General features: G+C 45.3%; 1 protein-coding gene across 3 annotated transcripts in view; it reads right to left on the bottom strand.

Moving 5' to 3' along the window:
* The window catches only part of TMEM132D (transmembrane protein 132D), an 852,888-nt gene that overhangs the window by 8,122 nt on the left and 818,190 nt on the right, over positions 1-26,576 (bottom strand). For all 3 annotated transcript variants that reach the window (XM_070475067.1, XM_070475069.1, XM_070475068.1), the window contains 2 exons: positions 4,820-5,025; positions 1,988-2,261 (listed from right to left, as the gene is read on the bottom strand). In XM_070475067.1, the coding sequence (XP_070331168.1) occupies positions 1,988-2,261; positions 4,820-5,025 (480 nt within the window). The remainder of the gene's footprint in view (positions 1-1,987; positions 2,262-4,819; positions 5,026-26,576) is intronic.

The raw sequence follows: 26,576 nt of genomic DNA, 5'->3' as shown, positions 1-26,576 counted from the left end.
AAGCCCATTTCCCAGAGTGATTTACATTTTCCACAATCCAATATAGTTTCACTTATAAGTCTTTGCTATGCACAAATATTTTAGAAACCTCGCTTGTTGCTTAAGAGGATGATCGCCTCTCCTACAAATGGGGCAGCCACTGAGGAATAATATTTGGTCTCAGACAGGAGGAAAATGACTAAACCCTAGTGGCCCTCCTAGAACCACGGCTTGTGAAAGTGTTTGTTTCAAAACTCCCATTCTGCACACTGGTCTACCCCATCCATTCCCAGCAGGAGGTGCTCACAAGACCGGTGGAGTCACAATAACTTTGTTCCTTCCTTCAGCACATTTCTGGAATGTGTGGGAAATTGTGACCTGGTGAATGCAGCTGAGCATCACGGCAGGATGCAAAGCTTTCAGGTGACAATGGTCAGTGAGGTAGATTGACAGAGTGAGAAGCTGCTGACCATGCCCTGAATTCTAATGAGGTTAGTTCATCTCGAGAGTTTTCAAGTTTTTTTAATTTAAAAATTGTATTTTATATTGGGGTAGAGTTGATTTACAATGTTGTGTTAGTTTCAGGTGTACAACAAAGTGATTCAGTTACCCACACACATGTCTGTTCTTTTTCAGATTCTTTTCCCACATAGGTTCTTGCAGAGTATTGAGTAGAGATCCATGGCTGTACAGTAGGTCCTTGTTGATTGTCTATTTCATATATGTAGTGTGCATATTTTAATCTCAGATTTCTAATTTGTTCCTTCATCTCCCTTTCCCCTTTAATAACCATAAGTTTGTTTTCTATGTCTGTGAGGCTGTTTCTGTTTTGTGAATAAGTTCATTTGTATCATTTTTTTAGATGGTACAAATGAACTTAATATCATATGATATTTGTCTTTCTCTGACTGGCTTACTCCATTTAGTATGCTAATCTCTAGGTCCATCTATGTTGTTGCAACTGGCATGTATATATATATATATATATATATATATATATATATATACACACACACATACATACACACACCATATCTTTTTTATTCATTCATCTGTTGATGAACACTTAGGTTGCTTCCATATCTTTACTATTGTAAATAGTGCTGCTATGAACACTGGGGTGCATGTATCTTTTTGAATTAGAGTTTTTGTCTTTTCCAGATATATGCCCAGAAGTACATATATTAGTGACTCTATTTTTGGAGCTTTTGTCCCAAGATGGTAATGTCCACCATGTCTTACAGACAAGTAATGTCTTGAAGTTTCAGGCATGATTCAACCCAAGAAGTCAGGCCAGTGTTGCTCAAATGAAAGGAATCTGTGAGGAATTCAAAGACTTGTCACATTATTATATAATTTATTTTATTTACTTGACAGTTCCTTTCAACCTACTCATTCTGAAAATGGGCATTGTCAAACAGAGTTACCACATGATCCAGGGATAGCAGTCCTGGGCAAACATCTAGAGAAAACTCTAACTTGAAAAATTAAATATACCTCTATGTTCATTGCTGCACTATTTGCAGTAGCCGGGGCAGGGAAACAACCTGTCCATTGACAAATGACTGGATAAAGGAGATGTGGTACATATATGCAATAGAATACTACTTAGTCATAAAATAGAATGAAATAGTGCCATTTGCAGCAACATGGACAATCTAGACATTATCAAACTAAGTGAAGTAAGCCAGATCGAGAAAGACAAATAACATGATAGTCATATGTGGAATCTAAAATATGACACATACATATATACATACTACTACACACTACTATAAATAAAATTGATAAACAGCAAGGACCTACTGTGCAGCACAGGGAACTGTATTCAATATCTTATGATAATCTACAAGGGAAAAGAAAGAATAGATACATATGTATGTGTAACCGAATCACTTGGTTGCACACCTGAAACGAACACAATATTGTAAGTCAACTGCCCTTTAATTTAAAGACTGGATATTAGTCTAAGACACAAATAACAGAGCTCTCCTCTGAGATGTCTTACCTGAATGGTGGTCATCCCCAGTTCCTGGCCAATCAGGACCTGTGCCCCTTGCAGCTTGGCGATCCGGGGCTCCTCCACCTGCATGAAGTCATTCACCAGCTCCGTGATGTCCACCTGCCAATCGGAGCCCAGCAGGTGGGCCAGCTGCCCCCCGGGCTCAGCCGCTTCCGCCACAAACTGAGTCAAGACCCGCACCATGGCATGCTGGTACTGGAGCGTGCAGCCCCTGTTCCTCCTTTCGTCTTCATCCTCCTCCTCGCTGTCCTGAGCTGGCCTGTCAAAGGGGCAGTTCGCTTTAACAGAGGTTGATTTGTTGGGTCACCGGCCGGGGGGCTGGGTGTGAAATGTGGCGGGGGCTGCAGTGGTGAGTGGGCCTAAGTCCTGCCGTCATGGAGCTCATAGCCTGGGGTGGGCTTCGACAGACGTGAAGGGGTGATGCTCAGAATATTTGACCACTGCTGTGGCCTGAGGATGGGCTTCCCCACTGGCTCAGTGTAAAGAATTCGCCTGCAATGCAGGAGATGCAGGAGACTCGGGGTTGGTCTCTGGGTCGGTAAGATCCCCTGGAGGAGGGCATGGCAACCTGTTCCAGTATTCTTGCCTGGAGAATCCCATGGACAGAGGAGGCTCGTGGGCTACAGTCCATGGGGTCACAAAGAGATGTGACTGAGCACCCACCCACATGCTTAGGGCCTGAGTACACGCCTCCCTAGAGGCTTGGCTGTAAAGAACCCACCTGCCAATGTAGGAGACACAGATTAGATCCCTGGGTGGGGAAGATCCCCTGGAGAAGGAAATGGCAACACACTCCATTATTCTTGCCTGGGAAATCCCATGGACCAACGAGCCTCACATGGCTACAGTCCGTGGGTCACTAAGAGTTGGATGCGACTTGGTACTTTCTTGTTTGGCTCTCTTTCCTTGGTTCCTCTCTCTTGCTTGCCCTGAAGAAGCCAGCTGCCATGCTGTGGGCAGCTCTATGAGGACATCCCACAGCTATAAACTGAGCAGCCTCTGGCCAACATCCAGTGAGGAACTGTGGCCCTCAGCTCAGTAGCCTGTGAGGAGCTGAGACCAGCCAGCAACCACGTGAGCTTAGCTGCAGGTCCATCCCCACTGAGCCTCATGATGAGACCACAGCTCTGGCTGACAACTGGATGGCAGCCTGAGGGAGACCCAAGCCTTGCCTCGGTTCCTGATGCAGGAGAACTGTGAGATGACAGGTTTTTCCTTTAAGCCACTTGGTTTTGGGATAAGCCATTATATCATGTCATGGTAGTCAATACAATAAGGCTCTGGATGACCAGTGTAGCCTTGTAAACCAGTACACAAGGAAAGTGAGTGTTTCACCCAAGGTATTTGGTGATGATAACTGTTGAAAGAGCAAGGATGGTGGCCAGGAAGCAGATGTTAGTTGTTTCCTCAACATCTGATGCCTTATGCACCCTCAGCCCTTCCCAGCACCATCATGATTTCCATCAGGTCAGCTGTTGATTCCTTGAAATAGTTCAGTAGCTATATCTGAGCTGAAAGTTGTGACAGCATCTGGACTGTCCATAACGAGACTCAGCCAGTTCTTTCTTTTTCTTTTTTTTTTTTTTCAGCCAAACGGCATGTGGGATCTTAGTTCCCCAACCAGGGATTGAACCTGCACCCCCTGCATTGGAAACATGGCATCTTAATCACTGGATCACTAGGGAAGTCCCCAATTCCTTGGTGAGTCTCTCCCTGCAACTGCCTGCCCTCAGGAGCATCAGTAACCATGCTGAATTCCATTCTCCCAACTCAACATTAGAAACCCCTGTGGTTAAGAAAAAGATCATGGCTGAAACCATCTTCCAATTGCACATGGAACCCAAACCTCCATTCCTGAAGCCAGACCCTCTCCCAGGGGCCACAAGAACTCAAAGGGGTGGACTTCCAAGGGCAAGAATGTAAAATCTATCCCTCACATAAGTACCAATTCTCTCCTCTCTGTTGAGTACCCAGACTCCAGGAATATTTCCTTGTCTAATTCTGCACATGCTCACTTTTGCCTTTCTACAAGTCACTTGTAAATGATTCTTTAAGCATGGGTCTCTCTGAGATGACAAAGTTCTCTGAACAAAATTCTCTTTTTATCTGATGCCTACTTATTTGCCTCATGTGGACAGTGCAGACTTGTGATTCCATCAAACACCATCAGAGTGATACACCAGGCACACAGAAGACAAGCTTTGGACTTCATCTCCCCAAGGGAAAGCAATCTCAGAGTTTCTGGGCTGGGGGCACAAAGAGACTGCCCAGGTCAGGCAGCATCTGTTCAGACAGGTTTCTCGTGAACCTCTATGGCTTGGGTCCCTCCAGATCAATTCTCCCATCTCCTGATATTGATCCCTTGGTTTAGGCAGGGTTGACCTTTCTTTAGCTCCTCTGGCTCCAGCCAGAGGAACGTGGCTGCAGCCTAGCTGGCCAATCAGTGTATTCTATCTCCCCTCCTTCTCCTCCTCCTCGTCTACATGTGATTAGATCAGGCATGGACACACAACCCAAGTAAGAATAACACTTAACTCAAAGTCTCTAGTAGGAATTACTGGGGAAGAGAGGATGCACTTTTTGCAGAGTCGCAAAGAAGGTAGACTAGAAGTCTGGAACTTCAGGAGCAAAATTTGATAGGGAATGAAGCTGATATAAGCAAACGAGCTGAGAAGGGGCTAGAGACACACACCCTTAGGCTACCCCTGAACCCTTGGAATGAGACATGCCTGAAGTTAGCTATCCTGTAAATTTCCACTTTTAGCCTAAGCATACTTGACCTGGGTTTCTGCCTTGGAGCCTGACCAGCACACCCACCTCTTGTTGGAGACGATGGGGACTCTCCAGCCCTTGATCTGGTTGAGCTCAGTGTCCGAGATCTCGATCTGCAGGGGCAACCGGGGCACCCATACCGTCATCTCCAGAGGAGTGTTCAGGTGCTGGAAGGTGAAGTTCACCACCACGCCCACCTTGCCCTTCATTTCCTTCCCATTGACAAAGACATAGTCACATCTGTCAGAAACCTGGAAGAAGAGAGAGAGTGGTGGGGGACCCATGAGTGAATTTTTATCACACCCCAAAGTGGTGGTGGAGAAGACTCTCGAGAGTCCCTTGGACGGTGAGGAGATCAAACCAGTCAATCCTCGGGGAAATCAACTCTGAATATTCATTGGAAGGACTGATGCTGAAGCTGAAGCTCCAATACTTTGGCCACCTGATGCGAAGAGCCGACTGACTGGAAAGGATCCTGATGCTGGGAAAGGTTGAAGGCAGGAGAAGTGGGCAACAGAGGATGAGATGGTTGGATAGCATCACTGAATTAATGGACATGAGTTTGAGCAAGTTCCAGGAGATAGTGAAGGATAGGGAAGCCTGGCGTGCTGCAGTCCACGGGGTCACAGAGAGTCAGACATGACTTAGTGACTGAACAACAACATGGGAACAGCCAGAGAAAGCAGAGGAGAAAACTGAAGTGTCATAGCTCTTCTGGGGGCATGATCATGAGAAGTAAGTGGACACTGGTTTTTTTTTTTTTGGCCACACCACATAGCTTGTGGGATCTTAGTTCCAGACCAGGGATCAAACCCATGCCCTTGGCAGTTAAAATGCAGAGTCCCAACCACTGGGATGCCATGGAATTCCCTGGATACTGGCTTTTCCTTTCTGATACAGCAGAGGCTACAATGACAGATACCATGGGCCCCACCCACCTCTCCTTCGAGCTCTTTGATTAGTTGAGGTCACTCATCACCACTGGCTGTAGATGTTCTGCTGATACTTTATGCTACACCTCCTCTGGGAGACTGCCCTTAGGTGATGGAGCCGTACCTGCAGAGTTACTTGTGTGTTACATGCCACCCATCCCATCCCATCCCATCCCATCCCATCCCATCCCATCCCATCCCATCCCATCCCATCACCTCTCTTTGCCCAGTGATGACTTCCTGATTTGTCTGAAGGAGGAACAAACTGCCTGTTAACACATCCAGGCACATGTTAGCTCATTTCATCCTCAGAACAACCCCGAGATGGGTGTTAGTCCCATATTCCAGATGAGGAAACTGAGCACAGAGGAGTTTGACTCCCCTGCTGGGCGGGAGCAGCCATGAATCAGCCCTGGGGTCTGGTTTCGGAATTCACATTCCCACCTTGTGCTCGGGTATGGGAAGGCTTCTCTCTGCCACCATTTGAGAGAAGAGCCAAGTTCACAGCACCTTGTCCCCTCATCTTTGTGTCCCAGCTCTGCAGGGGATCCCATGCTCATCCTAAACAAGACTTGGGGCGAAGCTTTGGAGTCATGCAGTAGGATGAATGATGGCTCTCAAAGATACCAAATCCTAACTTCCGGGACTGGTACATTAGTTTATTTGACATAAATGACTTCTCGAGTGTGATGAAGTTAAGGGTCTTGAGATGAGCAGGTAGTCCGAGATTATCCAGGTGGTCCCTAAATGTAATCCGAGTGTCCTTACAGGAAAGAAGCAGAGGGAGATTTGGGAGCCTCGGGCAGAGGAAGGCTGTGTAGATGCTATGCAGCCAGCTTTGTGGATGGAAGAAAGGGCCAAGGAGCCCAAAGAAAGCATCTCTAGGAGCTTGGGAAGTCAGGGAAGTGTTCTCTCCTCTAGAGTCTCAGGGTTGGGATGGGAGGGAGTGCAGTCCCTGCTGACACCTTGTGAAGCTGATGAAGGGTTTCTTCTTTCAGAACATGTGGGAGAATACACGTGTGTGGTTTTCAGGAAATTTTTTTGTTTTTTTACTTGCAGGATCTCAGTACCCCAATGAGGGATTGAACCCACGCCTCCTACAATGGAAGTGTGGAATCTTAATCACTGAAGATCTTAATCTTAACCAGCGAAGTTCCTATATGTGGCTTTTTTTCCCCAAGATTTTTTGATGTGGACCATTTAAAAAATCTTTACTGAATTTGTTGCAATATTGCTTCCGCTTTTACCCCTCTGGCCACCAGGCATATGGCATCCCGGCTCCCTAACCAGGGCTCGAACCTGCATACCCTACATTGAAAGGTGAAGTCTTAACCCCTGGACCACCAGGGAAGTCTCACATGTATGGTTTTAAGTCACCAGATTTGTGGTCATTTGTCCCAGAAGCCACAAGAGATGGATACTGAGAGGGAGAGGAGGACAGAACCAGAGGCCATGAGGGTGTCTTCCCTGCTTGGGGCTTGACTGGTTGAGCTTGGAGCGGGATATGAACCGGAGTGAAGCCCTTGGTTTACTGAGCACCTAACACGTGCCCAGCCCAGCAGGTGACCACCTCCCATGTATGGTCCCAGTCACTAGTCAGTCACAAGAACCCAGGAGGCGGGGCCATTACTGTCATTTCACAGGTCCAAGAATTAAGTACCATTTCCTAAGGACACTTCCCACGTGGCACTAGTTGTAAAGAATTCGTCTGCTAATGCAGGAGATGCAAGAGACGCAGGTTCGATCCCTGGGTTGAGAAGATCCCCTGGAGTAGGAAATGTCAATCCACTCCAGTGTTCTTCCTGAGAAATCCCATGGACAGAGGAGCCTGGTGGGTCACGGTCCATGGGATCACAAAGAGTCAGACATGACTGAGCACACACACACACACACACACACACACACACACACACACAAAGGACGCACGACTGCAAAGTGGGAAGACCAGATTCAACCCAAGTCACCTCCCAGCTGCCTCCTGCTTCGGTACAGGCATCAGTCTTGCCTGGATGCTCTGTGGTGATCTGTTTTTTTTTTTTAAAGGATGCAAACCTCCCTCCAGCACTTAGAGGGGCATGAAGAAAGCAATGCAGAAATGACTAGGTTGTTCAAACATCTTAGAAACATCTTAGAAAGGATTGCTGATGATGGCTCCTTGATCTTCCCGGTGAGGCAACAAGGGGGCCAGGGAGCTCACAGGGGGCTCGTTATCCAGGGGGTGGTCAGTGACTTGGAGGGAAACGTGGGCCCGGGTCCATTACTGAGTGGAGCCGCTGGTCCTCCTAAATGTCCGCCAATGGTGGGAGTACTGAAATCTTATTGGGAAGTGCAATGGAACCAGTCCAGGTAGTTTTATTGTAATTTGTCCTGATCACTGACATTTCATCTTCAGGGCTGCTGAGTCTTGAATCTTAGGCATTTTCTTTCTTTAAACATTTTATTCTTTTTGATGCTTTTGTAAGTGGAAATATTTTCTTTTTAAATTTTATTTTGGCTGCACTGGATCTTTCTTACGGGTGCTCAGGCTTACTTGCCCTGAAGCAGGTGGAATCTTCACAGATCAGGGATCAAACCTGTGTGCCTTGCAATGGAAGGTGGATTCTTAACTATGGACCATCTGGGAATCCTAGCTTTTCATTTTTAAGCCTTTCAATTCTGAATGAGGCTGAATTGCCAGAGGTAAGCCAAGAAATAGAGACTGAGTGACAGAGGGAGCAAGAAAATACTGAGAAGACTTGCTTTCAGAAAAAGAAGCTGGGACTTCTATGGTGGGCCAGTGGTTAAGGATCTGCCGGCCAATGCAGGAGATGCAGGTTCGATGCCTGATCCAGGAAGATCCCATGTTCATTGGAGCAACTAAGCCTGTGTCCCACCACTACTGAGCCTGTGCTCCAAAGTCCGGGCACCGCAACTGCTGAGCCTTTGTGCCACAACTAGAGAAAAGCCCGTGCAGCAACAAAGACCTAGCGCAGCCAAAAATAAATAAATAAAAATGCAAACAGGCATTAAAAAAAACACAAAAAAGAAAAAGAAGCTGTTTCATGACTTTAATCTTATGGGCCCTTTTGTCAAATCAGGGGTTCTAAGAAAAGGTACGTGAAGCTCACTGTGGGCAAAAAGCCCTATATCCTCCTGTGGATGAGAGATGCTTGGTGTGTTAGCCAAAGCTGTGAGTGCAAAAAATGAAGTCTATGTGTTTTGTTCTTTTTTTTTTTTTAAACTCAGTGTTTCCCCCCAAAGCAATGAGGAAAAGTGGGAGTTAGACTTTGATACAAAGGATAGGAAGGTACGCAGAGGGAGAGCAGGGTCACTAGAAGGTCACTCTTAGTAGAGATGAGTGGACACAACTGATATTCAGGACTTGGAACAGTGCTAGGTAAGCTGGGCTGAGCCCTGAGATAGAGACGGGGTGTGTGTATGTGTGTGTGTGTGTGTGTGTGTGTGTGTTTACATCAACTAATAAGGACAGCACCCACATTTGATAAGAGGTTTGTAAGTTTGATTTAAGAGTAAACTCTAGTTATTAAGTACTTAAAAAAGAAATCCAGAAGCACTTTTTTTCCTCCCACTGCACAACCAAATTACAAAGTTCAAAAGTGTTTCTTATGCTTTACCACTCAGTTTTTAGATGACATGTACCCCAATGTGCCAGCTTCCCTGGGGGATCAGATAGTAAAAAAAAAAAAAAAAAACCTTCCTGCAATGCAGGAGACCCAGGTTCGATCCCTAGCTTGGGAAGATCCCCTGGAGAAGGGAATGGCAACCCACTCCAGTATTCTTGCCTGGGAAACTCCATGGACAGAGGAGCCTGGCAGGCTATGGGGTCTATGGGGTCACAAAGAGTTGGACATGACTGAGCGATTAACACACACCTGGGTGTGCATTGCAGCATTGTTTACAACAGCCAGGATATGGAAGCAACCTAGATGTCCATCAACAGATGAACGGATAAAGAAGATGTGGTGCATATATACAATGGAATACCACTCAGCCATAAAAAAGAATGAATTTGAGTCAGTTATAGTGAGGTGGATGAGCCTAGAGCCTGTTATATAGAGTGAAGTAAGTCAGAAAGAGAACAACAGATATAGTATATTAATACATGTATATGGAATTTAGAAAAATGATACGGATGAACCTGTGCAGGGAAGGAATGGAGACAGAGATATAGACAATGATCTTGAGGACACAGGACAGGAAGTAAGAGTGGGATGAACAGAGAAAGTAGCATCGACATACATGCACTCTCGTGTGTAAAGCAGATAGCTGGTGAGAAGTTGCTATATAACACAGGAAGCCCAGTCTGGTCCTCTGTGATGACATAGAGGGGTGGGGAGAGGGAGGCTCAAGAGGGAGGTGATATGTGTATACTTACGGCTGATCTGCATCATTGTACAGCAGAAACCCACACAACGTTGTAAAGCAATTTGCCTCCAATTAAAAAATAAAAAAGATAGTAACTAGAAAAAAAAACTCAGTTTTTAACTTTGTAAACCACATCTGTGAGGCTTGGCACCTCTGCATTATCATGTTTAATTTCTTTTTTTTTTTTTTTCTATTTTGGTTGAGGACAGGAGAAGATTTTCTGGCATTCTTGTTCAGTTGGTTACATTTGTCTAAACTTACGATTGCCAGTGGCTCAGATAGCAAGTGACAACGCAGAATTCTTTAAAGTGTTCAAATTCCTTTAACCTGAGGCTAAATCCTGAATACAGTATTGAATTCTTTAATATTCTGATGGCTAGCATTGACAGGTGCACATTTTGGCATGCTTTGGTGTTTGGTTCTTCTTGGACTTTATTTTTCATGGCAGGTTTATGTGGTAATGTACAGTAAATTTTGTAAACTTGCATCAGGTTTATGAATAAAGAATCGGTAAAAAAGCAAACGGCCCTTCTGGCTTTCCATATCCAGCCCCCATCCTTGCCCTGGGCGTGGAGGCATCACTAAAGTGTTTGCTAACCACACCTGGTTCTTCTTTGATGACACAGTAGGGGAGGGAGGGGGGAAAGGAAGGGGGAGGAAAGAACTGGGGGAGAGAGAACTTTGGAGAATTACTCTGGCTGGTGCGGGATGCCTGGTGGGGGTGGGGTCTTCCCACTCCTGCTTATCCCCTGGGCAGCCTGTGGCCAACCACTGGCTGTATGAACACACCTCAGGACAACGTCTCTAGTACATTTCAAACTCCAGAGCTGCTGTCGGGGAGCAGGGTCTCCTGAACCCTATCCATGGAAGGCTGAATAATGGTTCCCAAAGATGTCAGCTCCTGATCCTTAGAAACTGTAAATGTCACCTTTTATGGAAAAAGGATGTAATTAAGCCCAGGATTTGGGGATGAGAGCATCCTGGATTATGGGTCCTGAATGCAATCCCAGAGTCCTTATCTGGGAGAGGCAGAGGAGGCTGGACATGGACAGAATATCAGCCCATGTGGAGAGGAGCAGTGATGTGGCCACAAGCCAATGAAAGCTGTCTGCGCTGTCACAAGCAGTTGGAGCAACTTCTCCCCTGGGGCTCCCAGAGGGAGGCATGACTTCAGTCTTCTGGCCTCCAGGACTGTGAGAGAAGACTGTGTTTTTTTGGAGTCTTCTTTTTTTTCAAAGAGTTTTATTTATTTGTTTACTTATTTATTGGCTGCATTGTGAGGCATTTGAGATCTTAGTTCCCTTCAGTTCAGTTCAGTTCAGTCGCTCAGTCATGTCCCATTCTTTGCAACCCAATGGACTGCATGCATGCCAGGCTTCCCTGTCCATCACCAACTCCCATAGCTTGCTCAAAGTCATGTCCATCAAGTTGGTGATGCCATCCAACCATCTCATCCTCTGTTGTCCCCTTCTCCTCCTGCTTTGAATCTTTCCCAGCATCAGGGTCTTTTCCAATGAGTCAGTTCTTCACATCAGGTGGCCAAAGTATTGGAGTTTCAGCTTCAGCATCAGTCCCTCCAATGATCAAACCCATGCCCCCTGCATTGGAAGGCAGAGTCTTAACCACTGGACCACCAGGCAAGTCCCAAGGTGCAGTTTTAAGACTCCAAGCCTGTGGTCATTTGTGACAGTGGCCACAGGAATCCAATATACCATCCTGGCCCATCTCTTCTCTTGCCCTGTTCTGCCCCCTCACCCCTCACCCCCTTATTTCTCGGGGAGGGGGGCTTTCATCAATGGTTCTCATACACAGTGCCTCAGTTACAGGGAATCTGATCTAAGACTTGGTGACTGTCAGTTGGGAAGACACCAGTCTGGTTTCCCAAGGGCAGACCTGGTCCCTGACCATTTCTTTGGTGGCTGCTCAGGACAGATGAGCTGAACTGTGTTCTCACAGAGGCCGATGGGGCAGAACTGGTTCTTCTAGCTTGACATCCATCTTTTCCTCCATTTCCTTGGCCACTGAATTCTAGCATCAATTTCTCCTCCCTGAGGAGCTGAACCAGAGAAACAGGACAGTCTAGGTGAGCTGACAAGACTTATTCATTCCCTCTTGTTTAAATATGACTGTACATGTTCAATAATTCATTAACTACCACTTTACAATGCTGAAGGTTTGAAGGAAGGATCTGTTAAAACACTTCAATCCCTCTCATAATTCATTTCCAGCCAGCTGCACTGTTCCTTGATGGGAAAATGGTTAATATTTCTGACTCTGGGTGTGTACAATCTGGCACTTTCGTGAATTTAATGCCATTTGCTTCTTTTCTGTTTAAATGCTGTACAAATTTAAATCTTATTTAAATATCACCAACATTTGTGGTGAAACGTATGTTCTGATGTTTTTCTTTTTTTTTTAAGAGCGAGAGCTAAGAATATTAAAATTCCATCCCCCTTCCCTTTAAATTTGGCAAAAAGACACAGTCTGCAGGAGTATTTGTATCCAATTCTCAAGTTAGGCATTACCTTCCTGAGATTAGTGTTTATCTTGGACAAAAGTGGTACCATTAATAATAGCAGTAACAAGAAAAGCAGTGACTGATATTTATTGAATGCTTTCTGTATGCCAGGCACTGGGTTAAGCATCATTCCATTTAATCCTCATGATAAATCTATTAGGTAAATGCTATTATCCCATGTTTCAGAGAAGAAACTGAGGTGCTGTGTCCCATGGGCTTGAGGGACATGTAGTGAAGTGACAGTCACTCAGTCATGTCTGACTCTTTGTGATCCCCCTTGACTGTAGCCCACCAGGCTCCTCTGTCCATGGGATTCTCCAGGCAAGAATACTGGAGTGGGTTGTCATTTCCTTCTCTGAGGGACATGTAACACTGGGCTAATTAATGGGAAGAGAATTTCCCAAGCTTGTGGCACTGGTTGATTCCTTGGGAGACAACTTTGTCTACCTCAGCAGTGTCTATAAATGCATAACAGACCCTTTTCTGTCAAGAGAAAAGTTCTACATGAACACACTGGAGGAGGAGCCAAGGCAGGGAGTACATGCAGGTCCTGAGGCTGACACTCAGGTGGATGGAGGTGCCTGGTGTTGTTATTGTTTATTTAATAAGTAGAGTCTGACTCTTTGCAACCCCATGGACTGCAGCATGCCAGGCTTTCCTGTCTTGCACTATCTCCTGGAGTTTGCTCAGATTCATGTCCTTTGAGTTGGTGATGCCATCCAAGCATCTCATCCTCTGTCATCCCCTTCTCCTCCCGCCTTCAATCTTTCCCAGCATCAGGGTCTTTTCCAATGAGTTGGTTCTTCACATCAGGTGGCCAAAGTATTGGAATTTCAGCTTCAGCATCAGTCCTTCCAATGAATATTCAGGGTTGATTTCCTTTAGGATGGACTGGTTTGATCATCTTGATAGCTTGTAGGAAAAGGTTTTTAAAACAACATGAGGGGTGAAGGTTACAAGGGTAAACATCGGTTGGGTGGTTAGGTAACAGGGTGGTGTTTTAGGAATTTCATTCATCAATTTTATGGCTCTAGCAGGTCTGGGGTCTATGTGCTGGTGATTAGCATACAGTCAACTTTTTCCACCTGGTGGGGATTTTAGTAAGGATATGGCTCAAGGAAATGGCTCAAGATATTATCTGTAGCCCTTGAGAAGGAATAAAATGTCACTGACTTTGCTTTATGGATAAACCATTATTATTCTGTCTTGCTTGACTTCTTTCCTTAGTTTCTACATTTTTCTCACTTCTCTGATTAAATTTGCTCTTTGGAGATTGGGGAAAGACTAGGAGACTAAAGGTTTTCTACAAAGAGGCCAGGGATGTGGTGGAGTCTGCCCCCAGGAAGGTCCTGTTAGGGTCCTATTTGGTTCCAAGAACTCTATTTGGAAGGAGCATCCGAGGTCCCTTCCATGTCACCACAATGAACCTCTTCTTGAACAGGGATATTTTCACATTTTTGGAATCATTTATATTAGACTCTATTTTTCTTCCATTAATAAAACCCTAAATTTAAGTTCCCAAGAAGCTCTGCTATTTTTAACTCAAAACAGAACATTTTTACACAACGCTACATTCTCACTTTCCGTCTTTCCTGGGTCAGAAGGAATAACACATTCAGTGAACGTTCTCTTTTCTTTGTTCTTGAAATTATCCCATGTTGTCTGGGTCACTATTGTTTTCTCAGAGCTGCCAATAAGCGCTCTGATAGAAAACAATTTTCATATTAACCAACCCAAGCAGCTCTTCCCCTATGCCAGTCTCAGCACTGTCAACAACTGGGGATGGATACTTCTTTGTCACAAAGGGCTGTTTTGGGCGTGCTAGCATGTTGAGCAGCATCCCTGGTCTCCACATGCCAGGAGCAACCTCCCCTCCAGTTGTGACAATAATATTGTCTCCAGTTATTGTCAAATGCCCCCTGGACTGAAAAGTCACCCTCCGAGAAGAACTGTCATTTCAAGCACTTCTGAATGATTCCTTTGGGCATCACAAGACCCTAAGTCACAGATTGTACAATTGTGTACGGGGCAGGGGTGGGGGGAGGACTCTTTCAATTAAGAAACATTTACATGTTTCTACATTTTGCTTTTTAAACCATGTGATAACGAATATCCTCGTGCACACTCCCTGTGCCCCAGGGCATGCTTGACCAGTGCAAACTGAGAAGCTTGCCCTAGGGAATTCCACTAGGTCCTTCTGCTTTTCCCAGCAGTCCTGGGAGGTTGATGTGATGACACCGATTTTTTTTTCTGGGTAGAGAACTTTGAGACTCAGAGATGTGAGGGAATGTGGCAGATTGTATTTCCAAAGGTGGCCACAATTTCTCCCGGCTCACATGCTCTTCCCCATGGGGCCTGACTGTACCCCACAGAAGAGGTGGACCCAATTCCTCTCCTTGGGTTTGGGCTGGTCCTAGTGACTCTCTGGACTTACAGAAAGTGACACAAGTGGTAACCTGTGACTTCAAATGCCAGGTCATGAGAAGCCCTCCACCTATGGTTCCTGAAACACCTGCCCTTCAGGTGCTCCCCCTCAGAACTCATGTGCCAATATCCTAGGAAGCCTAGGCCAGGTGGAAGGCCACCTGTGGACTCTCCCATCTACAGCTCACACTGGGCTCCCAGCTAACCACCAGCACCAGTTGCTGTCTGCATGGGTGCTCCATCTTGGATGTTGGCCTGGTTCAACCTTCAGGTGGCTCCCTCCAGGAGCCGCTGGGCCACTGATAGCAACCACATGAGGCCATGAAAACCGCTCAGCTGTGCCCAGTCAACCCACAGAACTGTGGGCTGTTGTGCAGATAACCAGAAAAAGAAAGTATGTGTGGAAACCGAGAAGCTGGCCTTGAACCAAGATGTGCCTTCCAATTCTTTGTTCTCAGACACCCCAGGACAGCCATCAGCGTGGCTCCTATCCTGGTTGTATCACATGCCTAAGAGAGCCCGCTCTCCTGGCTCTTATGGATAATGTCTCAGGAGCACAGAATCTTTGTCCTGGCTTTCCATCCCCAGTGTGTTCAGCACGTTGCTTCACCACATCCCACTGTGTCAGAAATTCCAGGTTTCCCCTTATATGAGTGCTGCCCGGAGCCGTGGGTTCTTGTCAGCTCTGCCCCACTGCCCTGTCTGCCTCAGAGCTCGGTTCCTCAGCCTGGCCTCACCGGTCACAAGTCTTCACTGAGACTTCTGAAGCCAGAAGATCTAACATTGATATGTTCCAGCGTCACAGTCTCTGTAGACTGGGACCTGGGGACTGGAGTCAACGAGAAGAAGGATGCAGGGGACCCAAGCCTCGAGTGAGACAAGGGTGCTTTATTTGCAGAAATGCATGTTTGTATATCTTCATACATGGCAGCTTTAGGCAGTAAAAAAAAATTGAGCAAAAACAAATCCAAGTAAATACCAATCTTCAGAGGGCCAGAAAGCATTCCATATCCCGAGTAAGAGGGCATAACTAAGTAAAAGGTCACTGAAGGGAGTCACTGAAAGGAATCCAAGCAGGTGCCCTTTCTCATGATCTCAGTCCTGAGAACTGCGTGCAGCTCTGCTCGTTCCTGTTTTCCAGGAACTGATAAGGAATAGAGAGTCCTTGAGAAATGGCACACAAAGAAGAAAATAACATATTGGATCCCTTAAAGTTGAACGTCCCCTGACATTCCAGGCTTGGCATTAACCACCTTACATACATTCACTTACATCTTATGATAATCTTCTACCTAAACAGAGGAGCAGAAAGGGAGGCATCACTGCTGAAGAGTTGCAAATTAAGAATACAAAATTTCTATATACTTATGGTTACCAAAGGGAAAAGGGAGGGAACAGACAAATTAGGAGCTTGAGTTTAACTTATACACACTGGGCCTCCCTGCTGGCTCAGATGGTAAAGAATCCGCCTGCAACGCAGGAGACCTGCGTTTGATCCTTGGGTTGGGAAGCTCCCCTGGAGAAGGGAATGGCTACCAACTCCAGTATTCTGACCTGGAGAATCCCATGGACAGAGAGAGGAGCCTGGTGTGCTTCAGTCCACAGGATCGCAAAGAGTCGGACACGACTGAGTGACTAACACTGTTGAACTTTCAATATACACACTACTAAATATAAAATAGATAACCAACAAGGACTTATTGTATCGCACAGGGAACTATACTCAATATCTTATAATAACTAACTATGGAAAAGAATCTGAAAAGAATATACACACACAAATATACACACATATAAACAAAACTGGATTGCTTTGTTGTATGCCTGAAACTAATAAAAGATCGTAAATCAACTATACTTCCATAAAAATTAAAACAAAAAGAATACAAAATTTCTTTTTTTTCTTTTAAAAAATTTTTTATTGAAGTATAGTTTATTTACAATGATTCAGGATTACAGCAAAGTGATTTTGTTTTATATATTATATATATGTGTGTGTGTGTGTGTACATATATATACACATATATATTCCTTTTCAGATTCTTTTCCATTATAGGTTAATACAAGATATTGAATATAGTTTCCCGTACTTACAGACTTGTTTATCTGTCTTATATGTAGCAGTGTGTATCTGTTAATCCCAAATTCCTATGTGCATACATGCCAAGTCACTTCAGTTGTGTCCAACTCTTTGGGACCCCATGAACTGTAGCCCGCCAGACCCCTCTGTCCTTGGAATTCTCCAGGAAGGAATACTGAAGTAGGTTGCCATGCCCTGATCCAGGGGATCTTCCCAACCCAGGGATCAAACCCATGTCTTCTGTGACTGCTGCATTGCAGGTGTATTCTTTACTGCTGAGCCATTAATCCCAAACTCCTAGTTTATTCCTAGTTTATCCCTAGTTTATCCCTGTCCCTACTTTCACCTTTGGTAACCATAAACTTGTTTTTTATGTCTGTGGATCTACTTCTTTTTTTAGAAATAAATTAATTTGTATCATTTAATCTGTGCTGGGTCTTGGAAGAGAGCCTGGGTAAGGGAGGGGCTGTTAAGCTTAAGCTGCATTAGCTACACGGTAGATCTGTTTCTGGATAAAAATGATTATTATTCCCAGTTTACAGATGAGGAAACTGAGGCATGTATTGTTTATTTGCCTTGAAAATATTTATGTAAGCTAGAAAATGACGGAGTCAGAACTCTGTCCCTAGAAGACTAATAAGCTGTCAATACTGAGTCACACCCCCTCTAGGCAGTGGTCTTCTAAACAGTGTTTGTCCCCAGGCAATGGTGTGCTGATAAGTATAACAACCAGCTCTGTGAAAGAAAGACAAGCCTTATTTTTAGCATGTGATTTCCATGGTATAAATGCTCCTGATGCTATGCTATCAACCTAAAGTCACTGGATGCAGACTTGAGAAGAGATGAGCAAGGATGAGTTGTGCTAGATTTACATGCCAACTCCCATGCACCTCCGTCCCCAGCACTCTCCAGTTCATGGGGTCCCACCATCCCCTATTGTCTTGCCACCAGCATTGGATTGGCAATCCCTAAAACAGAGGCCATCACAAGAGGGAGACAATCCGCGATGCTACCAGACTCCAAACTCAGTTTTCCAGATGAGAGAACTGTCTGAAAGAGGAAGCCTTCAGGGCCATGAAGAATCACATACGTTTCCCAGTGTTACTCAGTCATTAAATTGTAGATGTGAGATCTGACCCAAAGGTTTCCCTGACCCTGGTGTCCTTGCTCATTTCATCATCTCATGCTGTTTTTCCCCTTAGCCCTACCAGTGCAGTCCTTCCATCCATTTATCAGGAAAGAGCTATTCCAGAGAGAACAGCATTTGTACTGATAGCGAGAAATCAGAGGAGAAATGCTGATGGCAGCCCAGATCCTTCGGCAACTTTCTGGTTATGAATGAGAACCAGTAAATACAAACAATGCTTACAAAAACACAGAGAAAGAGCTGGTCTTCTGGGCATGTCATTCATAAACCTCATGCAACCTCACCCTGTGCAAATGATGAAATCTGTGGATCAGTGAAGCTGCCTTCATTCCCCATAGAATGGAATGGACAGGGGAACAAGACAACTTCAGGGCAGTGGAGGCCTTGGATGTGAGACTAAGAAGGTGGCAGAAGAAGCTCTTGTCCAACTGGTGGAGCTCTTGACTCCATCCTCATCACCAAGGAAAAAAGGAAAGTAAACCGATGATGTATTTGTGAGTCAAACCAGTGAACTGTCTAGAGCCACGCACATAGAAAGACTCTGACCCATCTCTTTCTGGGGTATGTATAGAAACACATTCATCATTAATCACACACACACACACACAGATGAAAATATAAAGAGGGGAAATTGGAAACCTCAAATCTCTAAATGGACGAATGCTTCTTTTGCTACCAGCTGTTGAGTTTTGTTTCCCTCCCTTGCTAAACCTTTCCTTAAACACCGTTATAAAAAGATTATTCATGTATTTGACGTTGATGGATCTTAGCTGCGGCACTCGGGGCTCTGGAGCACACGGGCTCAGAAGTTGCCTTGCGGGCTGAGTTGCTCTGCCGCCTGTGGGATTCTAGTCCCCTGACTAAGGATTGAACCCACATCCCCTGCAGTGCAAGGCAGATTCTTAACCACTGGACCCCCAGGGAAGTTCCTAAATACCCTTTAATAGCCCTTGAGAACAAACACCGCAGCCCATTTCTGGAAACCACCGCTCCTTTCTTTTCTTTTGGATCACACAACGTCCTCGACACCGAAGGAGCAGCACAAGTGAACAGGGAGTTGATGGATGTTTCGTGTTTGGTCCAAGGGTCCGTTTTCTATTTATGGTCCCTGGAACTCTTGCGGAACCAAGGCCAGGTCTTGGGAGGACAGAGCCTGTGTCTCACAGCACATTCAGTAATCACAAGAGAGAACACGCAGCACAGGAGAGACCAGCAGGTGCTGAGTTCTGTTCTGTGAAAATGAGATACAGGAGGTTGTGAGGATCAGCGCATTGAGAAATGAAATGTTTTAGGAGGTGGTTATTGTTGCTGAGCGCAAGCTCACCCTGCCATGTCCTGTTCCGAGACTCTGTAAAGTCAGCTGTGCTCTTTCATAGGTTTAGCCAATAAGATGATGAGAAGGCAACTTCCAGGCTGTCCTTCCTATTTTCTTCCCAGGAGCCTGTCCTGTCTCCTGCTGGACCTGTGAGCATCACCGTAGCAATGCCTCAGGACACAACAGCTGTGCCTCCTGTGGGCCAGCAGCCCATCCAGCCCACAGCTCCTCTGACATCTCTGAACCAGCCTCATTGTACCTCTTCAAAGACAAGAATGGCAGCCAGCCAGCACGCCCTCCTCTGAGCTCTGGCTTTACAAATGAACTTATTTGCAAAACAGAAATAGACAGACAGACATAGAGAACATGCTTACGGTTACCAAAGGGGAAACAGAGGCAGGCATAAATTAGGAGTGTGGGTTTAACAGATACACACCACTGTACAGACTGTGGTCCACCAGGCTCCTCTGTCCATGGAATTTTCCAGGCAAGAATATTGGAATGGGTTGCCATGCCCTCCTCCAGGGGATCTTCCTGACCCATGGATCAAACTCGCATCTCTTATGTCTCCTACATTGGCAGGCAGGTTCTTTACCACTAGCAAGGAAGTGGAAAGGCCACTATATATAAAATAGATAGAAGTGGGAAGCTATTTTATATATAAAATTGATAATTGATAAGGACCTACTGTATAGCACAGGGACATCTACTTAGAACTCTGTAATGACCTATATGTAAAAGAATCTAAACGAGAGTGAATATATATGTACATGTATAACTTGGGCTTCCCTTGTGGCTCAGCTGGTAAAGAATCTGCCTGCAGTGTGGGAGACCTGGGTTCGATCCCTGGGTTGGGAAGATTCCCTGGAGAAGGGAAAAGCTACCTACTCCACTATCCTGGCCTGGAGAATTCCATGGACTGTATAGTCCATGGGGTCACAAAGAGTTGGACACAACTTAGCGACTTTCACTTCACTTCATAACTGATGCATGTTGCTGCACATCTGAAACTAACACAAACCTTAAAGCAACTACACCCCAATAAAATAAAAAAAAAATAGCATCTAAAAAGAGTTACAAGGAGTAGACAAGTCTGCACACAGTCAGGGACGGCTACGTCTCTGACCTCCTGTCTGGATATTAACTAAAAGCTTTCACGGCTGAGTAAAAGTTTCGAAGATGGTTTTTGGGGACACTGAGTCCACTCTCTCCCCAGATTTCTGGCTTTCTGATTAAAAGCATCTTTCGTTTCTACCAAAATTTGTTTCTCTTGAGTATTGATGTTTGAGCAGCAAGCAGCCAGACCTGAGTTTGGTAATACAGGTAGAGACCTTGTTTCCAGTGCTCATGTCTCTTGTCATTCCTGACACTCCCCACCTCCTTAAATTAAGTATGGCTGTGAGATTTACTTTGGCCAATAAGGCAGGAATGTGTTTCACTTCTGATCAGAAGCATTTAGGAACCAGTGTACATTCTTTGAGTCCTTTTCCCTGTCTGGGAGTCCCAAGATGCAAGTGTCCCCAGGGGAAGTGGTCTGGGAGGCTCTGCTGTTACTCCATGAAGGATACTTCCCTGGGGAGCTGCCAGCTGCTGCCTCTGAGCGAGAGGAAAAGTCAACAGTGGTGCTGTTTGTTATCTCAGCATCTTCTAACCTATTCTGACTAATTGCCTGTTCATCCATTGCATCCACTGTACCCAGAATTGGACCTGGCATGTAATAGTTACACAAGACAGAATTGTTGAATGAATAAATAAAAGAGAATCACTTTGGAAGAAAGTCTTAACTGCAGCTAAGATAAAGCACACACTTCCTAACACCGTGGTTTTCAACCTTATCAGACATAATACCGCCATTGTTCAATGAATATTTTATAACGCCTTCAAAATTCCAAAGTGGAATTCACAGATAAAGTAACCCATCCACAAGATCTTCTTATTAAGATAAATATAATGCCCTAGCTGGATATCAAGTAAAATAAAAATGAATTTATAATAGAATGATACATATTTCAACAAGTACCTTCTTAAGTATAATTCACTAGGAAATATAGTGAAGGCAGATTCTCCCTCTTCTCCCCCTCCTCAACAGAGCCATCATAAATGCTATAGCTATGAGGGTGCTGGTTCAGAAGGTGGAGTGGTTGTTGGGGAGATTTTCCCCTGGTGGGCACACTCTTGCTAAAGTTACAAACAAACACAAAATATTCTTTTTAAGAAATCTATTCATTTATTTTTGGCTGTACTGGGTCTTCAGTATCACATGCAGGGCTTTTGCTAGTTGCAGCGAGCAGGGGTTACTCTCGAGTTGTGGTGCTTCTCATTGCAGTGGCTTCCCTGTTGCAAAGCATGGGCTCTATACAGTATGTGGCCTTTAGTAATTGTGGTGCACGAGCTCAGTTGCCCCTTGGCATGTGGGATCTTCCCAGACCAGGGACTGAACCCATGTCCCCTTATTGGCAGGTGGATTCTTTATCACATGTACCACTAGGGAAGTCCAAGTATTCTTTTGATTTACCCTGAGTTTGCATTACTGAGAAATTTCTGCTTGTGTGTATTAAGCTACTGTACAGATAATAACTGTTTCCTACACCGCCCTAGTTTGGTGGGACATGTAAAAATCAAGAAGGTATGGAATAATTTTCTGTAGTGTGGGGCTGTCCTGGACATTACAGGACATTAGTACCTCTGATGTTTGCCTACTAACTACTGGTAATCCGTAATCCTTATGAACAACAACAAACTACTCTCACAAATGTGCCAAACACCCCTGGATCTCTATCACAATCCAGGGCTTCAGACTGAATATTTTAGCCTTGGAGCATGCCCAGTCACATGGACCCATGCTGGGTCCATGTCAGGCACTCCATGACCACGATGAATGTGGCTACTTCTACTGTCTGAGTCCCAGTGACCAAAAGGAAGAAATAAGTGATGTAAGGGGAAGAGGACCATCTCTTTGGGGTGCGCGGGCACAGGAGTTAACAACAGTGCCTTTTCATTCACCAAGTTCTGGGGGTGTGGAGGGATGAGCCAGGTGGAACACTCCATGTGCCTTATGTTTGGGTGGCAGGAAAAGAAAGAAAAAGAAGCTTCTGGGAACTGCAGAGAAAAAACACATCTCTCTTTCATGCAAACCGGAACAAGGCAAAGCTTTCCTATCAATGGCCATCCGCTCTCCATCACTCTCATCCTGACCTCCTCCTTTGCGATGTGATCGGCACAGAGCAACCATGAAATGCTCTCTCAAGAAGCCAGCTCGGTCCCCTTCTCTGGATGTCAGGAAGCGGCTGCTTCTGGCCCCTCTATGGCAGGGGGTGCCCGGGTGTGACCCAGGTCACTGCCTGAGCTTTTCTCCGGAAAGGAGAGGAGGGGGTGCTCCTCAAACCAAGGCATCCACGTGAACGACACCCTCCCACCAGAGTTCTGCAGTGCACAACCTATTCAAACATGCACTGCAATTCCAGAAGGCAGTTCTTGACTTTATAACACTGGGAAACAATATTAAGTCATCCCATCACTGGTCCTTTTGCCAAATGCATCATGGACTCTTGGTCAATTTCTTTCCCGGTGATGAGTCCTCCCACGCTGGACATTCCCTGTGGTCATTCTGGCAGCTGCAAAGCACAGGGTTTCTGGGGCTTCTGTGTAGGATGTGTTTTGGTTAATAGTTGCAAGCAAATAGAACTGCCCACTCTTGTTCCTGAAACCACACAGACTTATTATTTTTTTTAAATCAGTCAACCTTTATGAAATAATGCCATTTGCAGCAATGTGGAGGGATCTACAGATTGTCATACTGAGTGAAATAAGTCAGACAGAGAAGGAGAAATATCATAAGATACCCTTACATGTGAAACCTTAAAAGAAATGATACAAGTTAACTTCTTCACAAAACAGAAATAGACTCACAGACTTTAGAGAACAAAGTTATGGTTGGCAGGAGGGGTAAGAATGGTGGGAGGGGATAGTAAGGGAGTTTGGGATGGACATGTACACACTGCTGTACTTAAAATGGATAACCCACAAGGTCCTAGGGAAACTCTGCTCACTGCGATGTGGCAGCCTGGATGGGAGGGGGGTCTGGGGGGAGGATGGATACATGTATATGTATGGCTGAGTCCCTTTGCTGTCCACCTGAAACTATCACTACATTGTTAACTGGCTATACTCCAATATAAAATAAAAGTTTCTTTTTTAAAAGAAAAAAAAATTGTCCTTTGATGTTTAAAAGAGGTGTAGATGCAGAGCATAAGAGATGTTGAGGGGCAGGGTTCCAGGAGTGAGGGAGTAATCAACACAGACCAGACAGTTTTTACCCAGTCACAGAACAGGAAGACTTTCCTAGTTTTCCGGATGACTTTTCAGACTTTTAGGGGGAGAAATCCCACCAACATCCCAAAGAGGGCAGCAGTACAGAGAGGCAGAGTGGGGGCTCTGCACCCGCTCACAGATCTGGCATCACAAGCAAGTGCCCTCCCCTCTCTGAGCCTCATCTGAGCTGGTGTTCACTTCACAGGGATGGAGAGTCACATGGTGCCCTCATGGCCCTTAGAGCAGGTCCAGAAAACGGTGAAGCGCATACATTTATTAAAACTTAAAACTATGAAAACTCAGGCTGATCACCAACAAATCCAGAAGCCTCTGGCATCCTGTATGTCTTTGCCCCAGGTAAGGCAGCTTTTTCTGAAGCTGAAAGTCTAGCCTGAAGCCGTGTTGCTGCAGAATGTATTGATACCTACGTCCCATGCTTGGCCCTCATGTACCATCTGTGTTGGGCTTAATCACTCAGTCGTGCCTGACTCTTTACGACCGCATGGTCGGTAGCCACCAGGCTCCTCTGTCATTGGGATTCTCCAGGCAAGAATACTGGATGGGATGTCAGGCTCTCTTCCAGGGGATCTTCCCAACACAGGATCACACCTGGCTGGATCTCTCGCACTGCAGGTGGATTCTTTACCATCTGAGCCACCAGGGAAGCCCCATGTATCCTCTCCCACACAAAAATGCCACAAGCTCTCCGGGGGTCCTTCCTGCGACCCTGCGTTTGCCTTAGGCTGTGTGGCTTCTAGGAAACTTTCTGCGAGTTCATTTTGGCTCTGATTTTGGCAGGTGGGCGTGACTCAGGCTGCTTGTCCCACATCCTGATCTGGTTCTTGGCAGCATTACTGGGTTTGGGAAGATGGCTCAGATCTCAAAGCTTTGGATGGCCTGTTTGAGTGGCAGCTGTGATGTCCGCAGGAAGACGGGAACCACACTGGTCAGATCAATGCCCTCCCCTCCCCTCCCGCTGAAGCTGAAGCTCCCCTGCCCCCAGTCAGGTCCAGGAAACGCCTGAGCTGCTTGGTTCATGCAGACTTCTCCGTCTCCTCTACCATTTGGGGGAGGACCTCTATAGCCAACACTCACAACTGTACTATTTCCCAAACTCCAGCAATGCTCAATCCACCCACAGAATGACTACCAATCACACATCACCTACAGTTTAGGATTTTGATTAAACTGTTGCCCTGCTGTTTTCAACCATTTGTTATGACAAATTTTAAACAAAGAAGAATGAAATCATATAGCAAACACTCATACACCCACCATCAAGCTTCTATCATCAACACAATCTGGATGGGCTTTATCACACATCTATCCACTTTTCAGCCTGTAGTCCATCTCCTTTTATGATTCACTTCAAAAGAAGTTGCAAACAATTAGTTTTCCCTAAATGCTTCAACCTGCCTGTTAATAACTAAAGTTTAAGAATCAATTTTTTTTCACTTAAATAAACTTTGTACTATTGTCAGAGATGGAAAACTATTATCAGAATGCATAAATAGAATTAATTCCTCTTAAATAAGGATAATGAAAACACTGCAGGGCTAGAAGAAACAAGAATTTGTTCAGAACTTTTACATGATGGAAAGGTCTGTGCGAGTTTTTCCTTCTGGGTAAATCCCAAGGCAGTCTAGTATCACTAGGTTCTGGATCCAGATATTCCAGGTATTTTACATTAAACCAGCTCCTTCATTCACTGGCTGTGTGACCTCGGACAAATCACTTAACCTCTTTATGCCTTGTGAAAGAGGAAGGCATTTCACATTCCACTGTGAAATGGAAGTGGTGAAGGGTTCAAGCTTCATGCACAGTTTGAAGAGTAAATGAGTTAATATACATGCAGTTCTGAGGCTTCTGCATGCATACAGCAAACAATAAAACTATCGACCACTGTTTGCCTTAGGGTGTTCTCTGATGAGGGTGGCAGAAAAGATACTCAGCAGTTGTGAGGAGTGCCACTCAGATTTCCCTTCGGTGGGAGTCCACCATCAGGAGTGTTATTTGCTGACACCATCTGCCTGCAGGGCCCCCACCATCTGCCAGCCAGTGTCCAAACACGGTGATGGAACAAGGGTGACCACTCTGACCCAGCGTCAGTTTCCCGGGTCATCTGCTTAATGACCTGAGAATTTTGAGATTTGCTGTAGGCAGGCTCCTTCTCCTCTTTCTGTCCCTACCCCTCTCCTTTCATAGGGATCAGACCTCACTGCATTCTGAAGCTCACTCTGCTAACTTCCACTCCTTCCCCACTTTATCCTTCCCTCTGATGAATCTCTTGCACATCTAGCTCTGCCTGTTCTTGAAGAGGTATGGTGACCTTGGGGGTGACCCACATGTTGGGATCTGAAACCCAGAGCCAAGAGAGGAAAGAGGAACCTCTTCCACCCTTCCAGTCGCATTTAGAAAATTCACCATTAATGATTCATTCCTTTGGCTATGAGGCTTATGGCCCCTATTAACCACAGAGAGAGAGAGCCACACTTAAGTCTTAAGAAAAAATTTTTTACATTATTTTCTGTTTAGTTGTAAATATAAAATATACAAATGAACATTAAACACATAAATAAGGTTGCATGAATAATTATGATGCAAATTAGTATAATGCCAGGCCAAGAAGTAACTATTTGTATATAAACACCCTCATAATTTTCTCAGGTGGTGCAGCGGTAAAGAACCTGCCTGCCAATGCCGTAGATAT

This window comes from Odocoileus virginianus, chromosome 12 (genome assembly GCF_023699985.2).
Source record: "Odocoileus virginianus isolate 20LAN1187 ecotype Illinois chromosome 12, Ovbor_1.2, whole genome shotgun sequence".
In the NCBI taxonomy this organism is placed as follows: Eukaryota; Metazoa; Chordata; class Mammalia; order Artiodactyla; family Cervidae; genus Odocoileus; species Odocoileus virginianus.
This window is presented reverse-complemented; position numbering and strand designations above follow the sequence as displayed.